Below are 15,394 nucleotides of genomic sequence, written 5' to 3' on the forward strand. Positions count from 1 at the left end.
AGTGTCAAAGAACACAAGAAGGCAGCGCTGAGCCCGAGAGGATTATCAATCTGTCAGATCAGTTACACTGGTGAGTACCCCAGCCTGCTGCTAGATACAGATCACAGAAAATGATTCTGTAAGAAATGCTTAAGTTGATGTTTCCATAGTTTTATGAAAATTAATACTGCTCCGTGCCCTTTTCTACCTTTGAAGTTATCAGGATCTGTATTCCTTTAGCCTGTGTGTGAGTGATGATGAAGGTGATGATGATGATGATGATGATAATAATAATAATAATAATGACTGCTATTATCTGCAAAGGTGTACTTATCTGCAATTTACCATCTTCCAGACACATTATTGGAAATGTGAGATTTTAGGATAGCCTTGCTAAATGACATTAGTTTACTAAAGCACTATCAAGCTGTAATAGTAATAACACAGAGATAATAGATTTTAATAGTTATTCAGTGCAGGATTTCATGATCATTCTCAGCATTCAGTATTCATTTATCACTACTAATGCTGATAAGGAAGCATAATATTTGACTTCAGATTACTGGCATTCTAGAAGAATATGAAAAGTGTTTTCAGAGGTTTATGAGTTTTCTCTATTGGATTACACAGATATTGTCATCATATGAAGGTAAGTCGTACCTTAAATATATATATCACTTGCAAGGTAGCTCTAAATTCAATAGCTATTTTGAAAGGAACACAATACAGATTTTTTAAGCAGCACAATTACCTGTACAAATGGTATTTATTCAGTTAGAACAGTTTTATGCCTTAGTTCATTAACACCTTTGTATATCTTCAGATATTACTGTTGTAATAATCTACTTACATCAGATTTTATTTCTCAAGTTTGTACGTTGTTGTATGATAATACTGAGAAAGCATTTCATTCTGAAAATGTACATTTGTATTTTCCCTTAAACATACAACGAAACATTTGACATTGGCAACAATTAATCTAAAATCAGAAAACGGTTTTGTTTTCAATTAATATGGTTGCCTTCCATGGATCCAGGAACAATTAAAAACCTAGATGAAAGTATCAATGCAATGAAGACGTTTATTGTTAAAAAATCACCTTTCTACCCATCCCCCTTTCAAACTCTGGTGTGATCTGTGGTAAGAAGATATAGATATGAAAACAGGACACACTCAAAAGAGATACCACACAAAATACACATTTATAATACACAGCCTTCAACCTGATGTGGGATTGCAGTCTGTGACTCTCTCGTAGTAATATGTTTGATCTCACACAGACGACTTTGTGACTCATGTTTCTGTTTTGTTTTGGGCTGATAATAGATATTCTCCTCTAATTGGAGTTTTGAATATGATATAGTGCTGAGGTGTGTCTTATACTGCACCAGGTGAGGAATGAGGGTAAATTAAGACATTCTACTGGGAATGCATTCCCGGTATACTTACAGAATTTCCCCTGCATGTAATGTATTCTCTTTAGAATGGCCCTTAGCTATTGACAAAATTCAAATGTAAAATGTTTTTTTTAATAAATATTAATTCACTTACAGATAGAGTATGGTTTTGTCAAATGCCATTAAAAAGAGCTTTTCCATATATACCTACTTATAAATAAACTGCAATATACTGTAGAAGAATGCAAGAAATGCAAGAAAGGCTGTTTTTAGCTTACTGTACATAGACACAGGTAGATATGCAGTAATGCTTAGCATGAATTATCATTATGACAGATATGTACTGTACGTCAGTCCTATGTCTCATCAAGCTTCCAATGCAAGACAATCACATTTGATTTCGTGTGAGGAGCAACTGCAGGTGAGTAACCTGAACAGAACGGGACATTTGTTATTCCAGTGCAGGATAATGATCTCTGTTTTCTAGGCATGTAGCCTGAATCCAACATATTTGCAGTCTTTCCTGTTTTTTTTCTTTCCAGCATCTTGACAGTTAAAGAATATATCTTGCTCCCTTGCTCTAGAGCGGACATGGCATTCAAAATTCACTCACACTTATACTTGCACTGTAATACTGTAACTTAGGTTACTCAATGTATCCTTTAACAACAGGACTGTAAAAGCAGTCCTAGAGTATTCTATAATAATAGTGTGAGATTTCTGTTTATTTCTGAAGGTCAGTTTCACATCCTGCTATGCTTAGTAGAAACTCACACTTCAGGTTCTTACAGAAGGTTAGAATACAGACTGCCAACATTTTCCCATTTCACCTTTATGTAATGTTAGTCATTGCTAAATCATTTTTATACCAAGCAGGTACTGCTTACTGAACAAAACATCAGAGCCATGAAACACCATGTCCTGTATATGAGTCTCAAATATGAAATTACTAAAAGTAATACATCTTAGAGTTACTTGAGAGTTCAGCACATTGAGCTGTGGAGAAATAAGAACTCTCACCACAAAATTGCTTTCCATTTTATGTTCTGTTCGCCTTTGCTTTTTCCTGGTTCTCTTCCGCAGTTCCCATGAACTGTGGGCTGTATACTCATTTCCATTTTCAGCTGAGTTATTGGTTAGATTTGTGTCATTCTTCTCAGTGTTTTCTTGATTGAAATAATGGAGGACTATTTGGTGTCAAGATAGATTATGGTTCAGGCTCACTGTGCTTTTAATGCACCACATCTAAATAACCCATCAGCTTGCAAGTCATAATGCTAATAGATTGTGTACTACATGCATAGTTTCTGAATCCTACTCAGACTGAAGCTAGATTAGATTGTCTGATGTCTAATGGACATAATGGAATTATCACATTATGCATCAAAGCATTATCATATCTATAACACTTTATATAACATTTTTTTTTGAATCCTCTGATTTATCAATCTGCATTTTTGCACCCTTTGTACACATACTACATGTGTATGTTTTTGTACACTTAATGCAAGCCCTTTCTCCCTGTTAGCTGCATGATATTTGACTCTGTGTGCATGCTTGAGTGAAATTACAGATAAATACATATTTCATACATAATACATAAATTACAGATAAATACATAATGCTTTGTTATTTCTTGTGCTTGCTGTACAGTGTCATCTGATGAGTATGAGAATATCACCTGATGAATGAATTAAACTGGTTATTGTACTGCATGTATTGGGTCTGTGTACATCTGATGAGATGTGGTAAATATGAAATAGACAAATACATTTCCAACACCATCCATTCTGTAATTGAAAACAAAATATCATTAAGAATCTCTTGTAACAGCCTATTATTACATTATTTTGAACTCCTTGAATACCAAAGTAAAATCAATCATTTATTTTTTCAGCATAGCAAAATACAAAATCTTTGTTACTCATTATGTGAAATGATGCTCTTATAAATTTGACTTAAAATATTCACCAAAAACTCTTAATAAACATCTTTGGACTGTTATGTACTAAACACACATTATTGAAAAACAGATATTTATGACCACCTTGTACAAGGTACTGGTAATGATCACTGTTAGTCTAGTATTAAAAAAAGAGAGAAATAGAGATACAGAGAGAAACAATGAGCAAGAAAACCAAAATTGTTTCAGTTACATTTCTGATAACGTCTTTGAGAAAATCATACACTAAAAGTTATCATCCTCTCCAGACTGACTGAGTGTTGTGTTGAGCATACAGAGGGATACTTCAATGAAAGCCTATTAATGTTACAAGCTGTTACTTTTCAAGCACACCATTGGGTGACACATACGCGATTTTTGAGGTTCTTTTTAAGAGGCCAAAACAACAAGATCTTGGCTAGAATAAAGTAGGCTACTCGCATGATAACAAAAAGATGTTAAATACTTTGGCAGTTTCATATTTACCTGTCTATTTTAGTCTATTAAATATTACATATATACAATTAAATATTTCACTAGTAAATCAAACATTCCTTTGAATTAATTTTCTTTTAATTTCAAACAGTTTCTACTTGGTGTGGATTTTGAGCTTCACTATTAACAAACAGTATAGACCTTATGTCTAGAAATGCTATACAGTATATATGCCTAAAAATAGCCACACTTCATGAAATCCAGTTATTTACTCAACGTTGACAGTCATTTTTTCACAACAACAGAGAGTCAGCGTGCCCTTTGACACTAAAAAGGCAGCTTTGTTTCAGCTGCGTGGGTTTTCATCTTTTCATTTTGCCTTTTGGATTCACTTGTCAGCAGAACTGACAAAGGTCTGGGAAAAACACAGGTATTTCTGAAAGGTTTTAATTAGGTTGCACTAGAAAAACAAACAGCTTTCAGTTTGACACGTAAACATCTACAGAACCCTGAAATTCATTTTACATGTTCCTTCGGGAATTATCCAGGCAACATTACCGGTGTGAACACAAATTATCCTGACATACTTTAAGGTGTAGTACAATTAAGATTATAATTCATGGATTTATCTACCTGTTTAGAAATACTGTGCTATATTGTGCTTTAAGTAAGGTATTGAGTAGGCCTGGGTGTGGTGGAAATACTAGAAAAACGGGAAAAAAACAAGAAGAACTGTGGTATCCAGATGATTTGCGTATCAGGGAACCAGGAATTTCATATTAGAAATGGTCATATTTGGAGCTGCCATCTCAGAACCCTTCCTTGTGTTTAAAGAAAAGCCCCGATGTGCTGATATACAGTATTTGTGTGGTTCTGTGGAACCAGCTCAGAGTGCACATTGTTACCCATATAGACACCATGGCTCTTTCTTTATTCCAACTGTTTTGTGCTTTATTCAGTAGAGTAGAGTCCAGTTAACTTCATCCCTCCTGCTGTATCTCCCTTTCTTCTCTTCCTTAAGTTCATGTGACACACCCTTATACTGTAGAGAGCCCTGCTCACGTCCCAGACTGCGATGTTTTCAGGGCTTGCCGGGTCACAGCTGACTGGGATCTCAAAGCTGTACTACCAGAGAAAAGCCAATAAAGTACTGAGGCTTCAAGTCTTTTACAAAAACAGTATCCAAAGCACGACCAAACTCCCTCCTTTTAGGAGGAATAATATAAGCAAAAAGAATCCTTAAGAGAACTACTGAACTGCAGTATTACTTACTTTATCCTTTCTAGAGTCCAAAATAAGCCATCACCAAAACCCAGTCTGACTCTCGGGTCCTCTTCAAACAAAACACCCTACATTAGGCTGCAGTTTAATTCGTTTTACATGTTATGCTAATTTACTCATGTTTCCACCAAAAACACAGCACTGTTTATTTCCCTCACTTGGTGAAGACCAGTAAACCAAACACAGGGCAAAACAGCAGTACAATAACCAGCTTCTCAAAGCTATAGGATGTGTCTGTCAATATCCCAGGGGGCACTTATTACACACAAAAGGGCAGGCAGGCACGTATCTCTAATGCTACGCTTTGTTTTGTGTAGGAAATCTTCACACAACAATGGCAGATCACGAAGACCTTGGCAAAATGGCCGGACACTGGAACGCCTCAGAAAACTACCAGTTCAACCCTGCCAGCGTCATCGTTTCAGTGGTCTTCTCTCTCATCTTCCTGCTGGGGACCATTGGGAACAGCCTGGTCCTGGCTGTGCTCCTCCGCAATGGCCAGATGGGACACAACACCACCAACCTGTTCATCCTGAACCTCAGTGTCGCCGATTTCTTCTTCATCATCTTTTGTGTTCCGTTCCAAGCGACCATCTACTCCCTGGAGGGGTGGGTGTTTGGGTCCTTCATGTGCAAGGCCGTCCACTTCTTCATTAATCTCACTATGTATGCCAGCAGCTTCACACTAGCTGCTGTATCAGTTGACAGGTGGGCAACTTTGTGTATATTTGTATGTGTTTCGCTTGTCTTGTCCACAATAGAGTACTGTGATTATCAGAGTATACAGTGCCTTGCAAAAGTATTAATGGTACATTGACTATAGTATTTTATGATATTATGAAATTATGAAATTTCAAAATGATGCACTTTTTAATCCTCTTATTTAAAAAAAAACACGAATGCTTGATCTGAAGACTCATAATGGTAAGTTACAGTAAATGTCAGAGAACACTGAAGAGAAAAAAAAATGAAATACTTTGCGTGTATAATAATTCAGACCTGTGAGCTCAATATTTGACAGAAGCACCTTTGGCTGCAACAGCAGTTGCAATTAATTTTGACTAAGTCTCCATCAGCTTTGTACAGCGGCTTGGTGGCACGTTTGCCCATTGGTCTTTGCAGATTTGTTCAAGCCTTGCTCTGGCATCCCTTATGGATAACAGTTTTCAAGTCTTTCCACAGACACTTAATAGGACTCAAGTCAGGACAAAGTTGGTCACTTTCTTAAGTCACTGCAGTGTAGTTTTGGCCTTCTGTTTTGGGTCATGGTGCTACTGAAAGGTTAATTTTCACTCAAATTTTAATTCTGTCCAGTCTCTGCTGAAAACACTTTGCATGATCCTACAATCACCATAATGAACTTTAAGGATGGCGTTGATGGCTTGATGAACTGTGCTGGTTTTGCCCAAATGTACTGCTTTGCAATTACACTACAAATTTGTCTCATCCGACCACAAAACCTTTTCACATATGTCTGCGAAATCACATAAAACACTTTCTAGCAAACTGCATGTGAGATGTTTTTGCCAGTCTCCTGGAGGCATTTTCTCGTGATTAAGCTCTGTGTCGCCGTTAAAGCTGTCATGAACCCCACAGTGGCAGCCCAGACCCTCAGTTTGAAGAGACAGCCTGATATCGGCTAGACAGCATGATAAGCTTTCACTTCTTGATGATGGAATAGACTGTGTTCAGAGACTGCAGTATTAGAAGGGGTGTAATGACTTTAGCCCTAACTTGGTTTCAAAACACTTTACTCATCATGGCTGAGTCTTTGTTTGAAATGCAGTGCTGTACCATGTAACCTCAAAGAAAAAGGTATGTATATTCTGAAAACATAAGAACCACTATTACTGCACACAGACTCTGACCACTCAACTAATTGTGTGGTTCACCAAGGTAGTTTTGTGCAACAAAATTAATTCAGGTTTCTCACAGCACTTCTTACTTCTGTCTAGTAGTCTTTTACTTTAGTTGCATGGGGCAGGTTGAATTGAATTCACCTATATTGCCCCTAAGGGGATTTGTCTTGCACATCAAGAACTCATACAGTACAGTATATGACAATGATACAATACAGCAACAGTACAATACCACCATAATACCTGGAAGGAGGTTGTGTATAACAAATCTGGATTGGTAATCCAAAGAGTCATGACTGTAAACTTTAAAGCAACAAAATGAGCAAGGATCTGCATTATTTCGTAATGCACTTTTGTAGTACTAGCTCCTATACTTGAATATTGTCTGTGCATCTGCATTACTTTGTATATACTATATACTGTACAGTACACAGAGTTAATTAGAATTGTTCTTTGGTAGTACAATGTTGAATTCCGGGTACTTGACTTTCTATGTTCTCATTATCTTTGTGTATTGATGGACATAACATTTAAGGGGGCTATTAAATTTACTAAAAGCACACAAGTTTGTCATAACATTAAAAAAATGTTTTAAGTAGAAAAACTAGTGTTAATAAAAATCTGAGAGATAAAATTGAACAGAAAGGATATAATCCATGCATAAACTGCCTCATGAGACTTGTTTCCTGCTGCAGAATTCCAAATACATTTGAGGGGACTGATATTTCACCAAGTTTGTTGGTGTTAAATACACCATGAGGTTGTATCCTCAAAACATTAAAATTCAGATTTCTATTATTGTCTGTGACAGATCTCAATAAAGTTGTAGTCGTGTAGTTGTTTTTTAATAACTGGATTTAAAACATACTATTCCAGTGCTGGTCTAGGTGCTGGAGAACAGTAATACAGGCTTGAAAAGTATTCAAAAGAAACTTCGGGCCCCAGATGTGGATTTGTGATTGACTAGTTTTTCAAAATACTCTTCTATCCACTGTGTATTGACACTGCTTTTCCTTGGTCAGGTCACCGCCTTCCTTACATCATGAAAAGACTTCTCCTCTTGTCCTGGATATTCTGGCCATAAATGTTAAAGTCCTTGTGGCAGTAAAGACACCATGGATAGGCTTTGTGTCTGGAAAATGCCACCCTCCAGTCCTGTGCTCTTGGGTTCTGTCCAATCGCACCAGCGGCTGTATCAACAGCATGTTGTAGAGCTCCTGCCTTGCATCCGACACACTCTGATGGTACATTTATATTTGCTTTTATCAGCTCAATGGTCATTATTTCTGTACTTAAAGTCACATCAAAGTGTTTTCTATTGTAAATTTTGCACTTCAATAGTAGTAGTTTTGAAACAAACAAATGCCAAATGGAATGAATCACACTGTATAGCTGTAAAAAAGGAAATCAGTAAGCTGTAACTCTAACCACTTCAATACAGCTTCAATACAGCTGTGTCCTTTACCAGTCTTGGCAATTCTCTGAGAAATGTTAACAGTACCACTCTGGTTCTGTTATTATGAAAAAAAGAAAATCTGAGGAGAACAACTCTTAAAAATAGTGCCTGTGATAGTTCTGGTGAGTTGTATTATTGTACATAGAGCCTGAAATTTATTTTTTGACTAAATCTCTAAACCTATATGACAGTCCTCCAGGACCTAGAGGGAGATACTACTTAGAATTTAGTACTTTAATCATCTCAATTAGACATTTAAAAACTACAATTTGCAGTAATAGACTACAAAAGTCATGGAACAGTTTGCAGTAACAGAATACATTACAGTAATTGTAAGGATCTGTTACTAATGTGCAATAATAATTGTTTTGCAAGCTCTTTACAAGACTCCGACATTTGGTTCACAGTATGTTCTTGACCAAGGACTCAATGGTGCAAAGTTATAATACCATTCATGGGAGTATGATTGAACTCCACATTAAATCACTAATTCCACTTAAATGTTGTGGATATCCACATCCAACTGCACACATTGTAGGTTAATATTCTAACTTCACTGAGAAAGTTCTCAGAGGGATAAATTAATTTTTCTTTATTAATTCATCTGCATTAAGGATATATACCTGTATTTTCTTTTGAAATATTTAAAATTTCAATGCAAATCACTTCCATCTTTAAAGCATTCAAGCTGGAGTCACAGCAGAGAGTGACTTGAATTACAAGTGTCATGTAACTTTGGAAAGTCAATGTGTTCCAGGTGAATATTGCTGTGCACAACTGCCTCGTTAAATCATATATTTCTGTATTTTGGCATTCCTGTCTTATTCATTTTTTCCCACTTTAAATCTCATGACTAATGACTCCTGCTCCCCAGTGTCAATTTCAGTCAAATGTTGGTCTATGAATACGATCAAATTTTACTTCCAGCAGTTAACAATACGTCATACATTTTATATCGACTTAAAATTTTCTTTCAGAGTTTTAGAACTGTGTACCAATAACTTCTTTATGTTTTTAATTTCATGGTCCAGCACAGTTCCTGTGTTTTGAAATGAGTGATTGCTGAAGGCAGAGTTTCTGCAGGGACACCTGGAGGATAACGATTATACTGCATGTTAGGAGCCCTGTCGATCAAGCCAAGAAAAAGCGCAAGCCTTAACTATAATTGTAATGGGCTATGATGAAGTGTTTTATGAAAATGACATCAGAAATAAAAATAAAATGTGATTCAGATGGGGGGACTTTAATAAACACTTTAATTAGTCAATTACATTTCAGCTTTATTTTCTTAATTAGGATTTTAGAAGTACTGCACAAACAATATTCCAGGACTATCTAAAGGGCTGTCTCAAGGACACAGCTTTGGTTTCTACTTCTCAAAAGCTGTTCCAACTAATCTTAAGTTCTTAATTAAAAAACTGTCATACATAACTTGCTCCCAGAGCAGGTATATGTGTGAACCTGACATGAGCAGTTTCTCATTAACCTGGAAATAATTGGTTTTTTTAATTGCAATCATGAGAATATCTGTGCAGTATCATTAATTTTATCATAAGAAAGAGGGTACAGTGAAATCACTTTCTGTATTGATTCTTCCTATAGATCACATAAATGTCTCCAGGGCTTTCATTATTTTAGTAGTAATGTAATATCTATCTGGAATAGCTTGTTCATTGTATGAGTTGCTATAGCCAGTGTAGCACTTAGAGTAAGGTTCTTCTTCTTAGTAGTACCTGTTAGACAACAATTTAGACTTGAAACTGTATAGGTTTTGGTTAAGGCAGGTAATTAATTGTGTAAGAGACAGCACTGTCTTGGACTCATGCTATAGATCATTCCATCATGTATCATCTTCAGAGTTTTGAAAGACTAGTCATGTTTTATAATATTGTTTTATCTGCTTTAAATGACAAGGTTTACTGATAGTACCTCAGTTCTGAAAGGAACCAGTAAGAACAACTAACTTTTTCTCTTTTTAAAATGATTGATCTACACTGTATATGAATACTCCAGTGAACAATTAAAGTACATTTGATTAAATTAAATGTGAAAATCCCCAGCTGCAGTGAATATCTGGCCAACCACAAACATGTATCAGATTATTGTGTCCAGATGACAGCCTGTAGACTTATTCCCATCATCCTCTTACTACTACGTGTGTGTAGGGATGCAAGGAGTCACAGCGCAGTCCAGTGAAAGTCTGAGATGATGGGAGAACACTGAAGGAGACACACACGAGGTGTATTGCCCACAGCACCTCGTGTCACGGAGTTTTATAGCTTGAGCTCCGCCATGGCCACCCTATTTTACCACCATAGGGTGGGTTATGAGTGCCCATTTCCCTTACGGTCCTGTGGCTACTCCTGATGATGTTATCCCACCTTTCAGCTATGTCTGAGGTGTCACGTACGACAGCAGGTGTCAGTTTAAAATTCCCTCAAGCCACATCAGGAGTACTGACCCCAGGGCAGTGTCAGATTCGTACACGTTAATGATCCGTTCATTTTGGTGGGGAAAAGAAGACTCCTCTCCCACTTGTAACTCAACAAGAAAGAAACTGGAAGATCTCAGTTCTCCAGAATTAGCTACGATGGCTGTTCTGCTGGAGAACACTCAAACAGCACAAGCCAGATTTCAAATAAATTTGCATCCCATACCTCGCTTACCAGTAATTAACATTTAAAATTAATCTGAATAATTTTATCCAGTGAAGATGCATTGCAGATACGTCATACATTCAAAGTAGGGAAAAACAGGTTGTTGTTGGGGAAGGGTTTTATGTGCTCACAGTAAATGGTGCTATGAAGTGATTTATTCTCTATGGAGTATTTTCTGTGGTTTGTTCAAGACACTGGTCTTCAATTAATATTCGTGGTCATGCTGCCTGTGTTAGGTTAAAAAATAAAGCATAACAGGAGACAGGTATAAAGCTTACACACACCAAAATGTGTTCCAGAAGTGTTTGTTTGTACAGTATATGGTGGCCGGCTTAAAAATATCAAATACCACACCTGCTGCTTTAAAACAGATTTTTCTATATACTGTACAGTCTATTAATTTGCAACTCAAGTGAGACCTACTGTTCCAATTTGCACAGCAATGATTCCCCTTCCTTTCTCTGCAGATACCTGGCAATCCGCTACCCCCTGCGGTCAAGGGAACTGAGAACGCCGTGCAATGCAGTGGCAGCAATGGCTGTGATCTGGGGTCTCTCTCTGGTCTTTGCTGGGCCTTACCTGAGCTACTATGATCTCATTGATTTTGCAAACGGCAACGTGTGCGTTCCAGGGTGGGAAGAATGGAACCGCAAAGTGCTGGACACCTGTACGTTTGTATTTGGCTATGTGATCCCGGTGCTGATCGTAAGCCTCTCCTACACCAGAACGATAAAATATCTCTGGACAGCTGTGGACCCTCTAGATGGTATGTCCGAGTCAAAGAAAGCCAAGCGTAAAGTGACCAAGATGATTATTATCGTCACTGTCCTGTTCTGTCTTTGCTGGCTGCCCTACCACGTAGTGATTCTGTGTTACCTGTATGGAGACTTCCCCTTTAACCAGACTACCTATGCCTTCCGGTTGCTTTCTCACTGCATGGCCTATGCTAATTCTTGCCTCAACCCTATTGTCTATGCTCTGGTGTCTAAGCACTTCCGCAAAGGCTTCAAAAAGGTGTTCAGCTGCATCCTGAGTAAGAAAGCGAGAAACAAGGTACATGTCGTGCATGTGGCTCACACAGTCCCGGGATTTGAGGCGGGATCCACAGAGGTTTCCCATATGAACGAGGAAAACATGAGGCCGAATGACTGTGAAATGGGAAACCATTCTTCTGCCATTCCACAAAATGCCACGGTGACAATCAGCTTACCATACCAGCAACATCAGAAATGAAAAATTGGACATGTATTTACAGAGAAACATATGGGACCTTTATAAGGAAAGTCAACTGACTTAAAACAATAGTGAACTGCATGTTACTTTTTCTTTTTAGCTTTTACATTTTTCTTCTTCTTTCATTCTTACAAAATTCTGTTGGACTTTAATCCTATTTATGGATTGTATCAATGTAAATTGTGAAGGTAAAAAGTGATTAGACTTTGTTAGCAATGTTGACTACTAAATTATTCATCCTGAACATTATTGCTCAGGATGAATTTAAATGGATTTTTTACTTATTTCACTGGTATCTCTTATGATCTTGTTATGGTACTAAATTTAATATTTTTATTATTTCTAAAAGGGACTACAGTGTCAATATAAACCACTTAACTGTTGTAAAAATATCTTCAGCATTCCAATAGCTATGTTACAAATCAATTAATGTGGTAACATTTTAATTGATAAAAAATATGTTTACTTATTTAAAAAATGATATATAGAATACATTTGGTAACTATTTCATCCTCATACATACTAAAAGTGAAGATACATATTTAAAGATAAATATTAATAAATATCTCATTGATGATTTTATGTGATATAACATTCCTCTGTATAGTTTGGTTTAAAAATTAATCAATTAATAAAGCAAACTTAATTCGAGCTGGACTTTTACCTACATCACAAAATAACTTGCTAGAAATGCAGATTCTAAACAACTTTGCAAGCACTAATAGTTCAGGAGATCAAGTTACACAGTGAAAAAAATACTATGATCACATTTCCTCATGCACACATATTAAATTTACACCTACATTAGCTGTTAATATTCTAGATGAATGTAAGCACCTTTATTGTGGCCTGCAGTGTGTCTACCACTAATGTAGAAGGCAGGTCAGAGCATTATTTTTCTGCCTGCATTCCATTTAGAGGAGTATTGCTCTCATAAGGTTCTTTTCTGGAATACTGTCACTGAAGATTTTATTGCTCCTACATCAAACAGAATAATCAGTTTGGAGCTTGGGGACAAAACGCCTACCATGACACAAGACACTAGCACAAAATGAACAAAGGTTTCCTGAGATACTGCAGTGAAACAGCAAAAAAAAAGTCTGTAGATTTCCCTATAGAAGTCCCTGAAAACCACATTCCCTTACTCTGAATTGTAAGACATACAAGCACTTTCTACTGTATGGGCTATGCAATGTACTTCACTTCCTTTCTTGCAAATGCTTTGTTTTCTCTCTTTCAGAAGCCGCTTTATTCTTTGGTATTTGATTTATAAGTGTAGTTGTAAAAATGGCTTGGGACCACAGGAATAAAGAGAATGTTCTGCTTGTTTTTGGCAGCTGTTTCCGAGACATCTCAACTGGCTTTCACCCTCCAGGCTTCACTTGGAGAGTCTACTGCTCAGCACAATTGTTCCCAAACCTAAACATTTTACACAGCACTGGTGCACTGGAGCCTCTGCACCCAAATATAGATACAGAATGCAAGATTTCAGCAGCATGTACTGTGCGCAAGTAAAGTTATGGTTCTCAGGATAGATAAGGGCATGAGGCATACCGTATATTCAGTATTTTTCCAGCTTCTCTGACCTTGGTTATTTCCATAATGTTTTCATACCAAAGAACATGTGATCCTGCTTTCTGTCTTCTTGCAATACTGCTTCATTTGTTCTCGCACAAGTCATTAACTTTTAACACCTTCTAGCAGTATTAACTGTGTCTTGAACATTTTGTAAAACACCAATACTCATAACTAAATATGTGTAGAATCCAGTTCCTAGTAAATAAGATATATTGTGTACTGTACTTTGCTTCCTTACCTGCTCTGCACTACTGTTCTTTTCACCATACTGTATGCTAAAAAACCTTCGTGCCTATCGTTGATTAAATTTGTGAGACCAGAGTAAATGAAAACTGGAAGTTCTTCCTAAATCAGTCAAGCACTTGTCATGGTATTGCAAATGACGAATTAAATGTTAAATGCATTTTCTAAAAAAAAATAATGCAAACATTATATTATATAAACAAAATATAACATATAAAAAATAATCCACTACAATTTTAAAAGTCTTCCAACCAATGTGTTGTGAGCCTACATCTCTTAGAAATATTTGGCCAATGACAAAATTGCTCATTGGTTACAAATGTCAACATAAAGTATTGAGGTGTGTCACAATGTGCATGTAATGTGTATGGGCCCAACTTTCTTAACCTGAATTCCAGATAAATACAAACACATACATTCTCTGCCATAATGCTGAAGGGTGTGCTTTGTATCGAGAGAGGTTCTGCACATAAGCACCTTCCTGCACAAATTAAATAAGGTGAATTGGTTTTGCACTATGCCTTTCACAGCAGACTGTGATGTATGTAGTATAACAGAGTTAAACAAGTTACCCACTCATGTTGTTTCAACTGATACCCTGGCTCCAAACAAGATACATGGGCAAAAGCACATTCTCTCATCTCCAGTTATTCACTCATGGTCTTATGCCCTGTCCAGTTGTGAGCCGGGTTTGTCAGTTATTAGAGTTCTGTTGCTGAAACTGTGATTGGCTGCCAGATTCTCCACCTGATGTGACACTATGCAGAGGAGACAAGGCTCTTTAAAGCAGGTGGGCCATAGCCACCTGGAGATGGTTTTGTTTCGCACCCTTAATCGAGGATAGGCACCAGTTTGCCCCAAGCCTTTCTAAGAATAAGCAGCATTCTGATAACAGATGGATGTAGAAATAATGGTAAGCTAAAGGTTTTTAAAGGAATATTCAGACTTGAATATACTGCCACTTCCCCAAGTTGCAGTAGTGTTTGTATTTCACTATTTCTATTGGAAACACTACCCAAATGAGTACGCCATTAAGCCTGCTTTTGGTACACATGAAAGAGATTTAATTTAGGACAGAAGCTTGAAATAGCTATTGTAGCTTAATCAGTTTGCATACAGAATAAAATCACACTGCAGCACAATATCCACTTTGAAGATGAAACAAAGTGGATAAACATAATAAATTGATATTTTGTTGCAGAATGCTGATAAGGAACCACATTTACACATCCCTCTACAGTTAAGAGTACGATGAATAAAGGTCCATTATGTTTTTCTAAAGATTTTCATCTTACTTCCTCATTTGAATATCTTGAGTTGAAGGATGAATTAGT

The 15,394-nt window shown here is 36.9% G+C and overlaps 1 protein-coding gene across 1 annotated transcript; it reads left to right on the top strand.

Annotated features, from left to right (window-relative positions):
* The first annotated feature begins 5,368 nt into the window (after positions 1 to 5,368).
* Positions 5,369 to 12,890, top strand: galr2b (galanin receptor 2b). The gene is made up of 2 exons (XM_088936574.1): positions 5,369 to 5,742; positions 11,474 to 12,890. The coding sequence occupies exons 1-2, from the start codon at positions 5,369 to 5,371 to the stop codon at positions 12,237 to 12,239; spliced, it is 1,140 nt and encodes a 379-aa protein (XP_088792700.1). The 3' UTR covers positions 12,240 to 12,890.
* Positions 12,891 to 15,394: the final 2,504 nt, after the last annotated feature.

The sequence above is a fragment of the Atractosteus spatula genome, chromosome 18, assembly GCF_055471065.1.
Source record: "Atractosteus spatula isolate fAtrSpa1 chromosome 18, fAtrSpa1.hap1, whole genome shotgun sequence".
NCBI lineage: Eukaryota > Metazoa > Chordata > Actinopteri > Semionotiformes > Lepisosteidae > Atractosteus > Atractosteus spatula.

Bases quoted from the DNA above. Each gene is read 5' to 3' on its own strand.
- galr2b (XM_088936574.1), top strand. From the start codon at position 5,369: ATGGCAGATCACGAAGACCTTGGCAAAATGGCCGGACACTGGAACGCC. The intron at 5,743-11,473 runs GTGGGCAACTTT...CTTTCTCTGCAG, and splicing joins GCTGCTGTATCAGTTGACAG to ATACCTGGCAATCCGCTACC.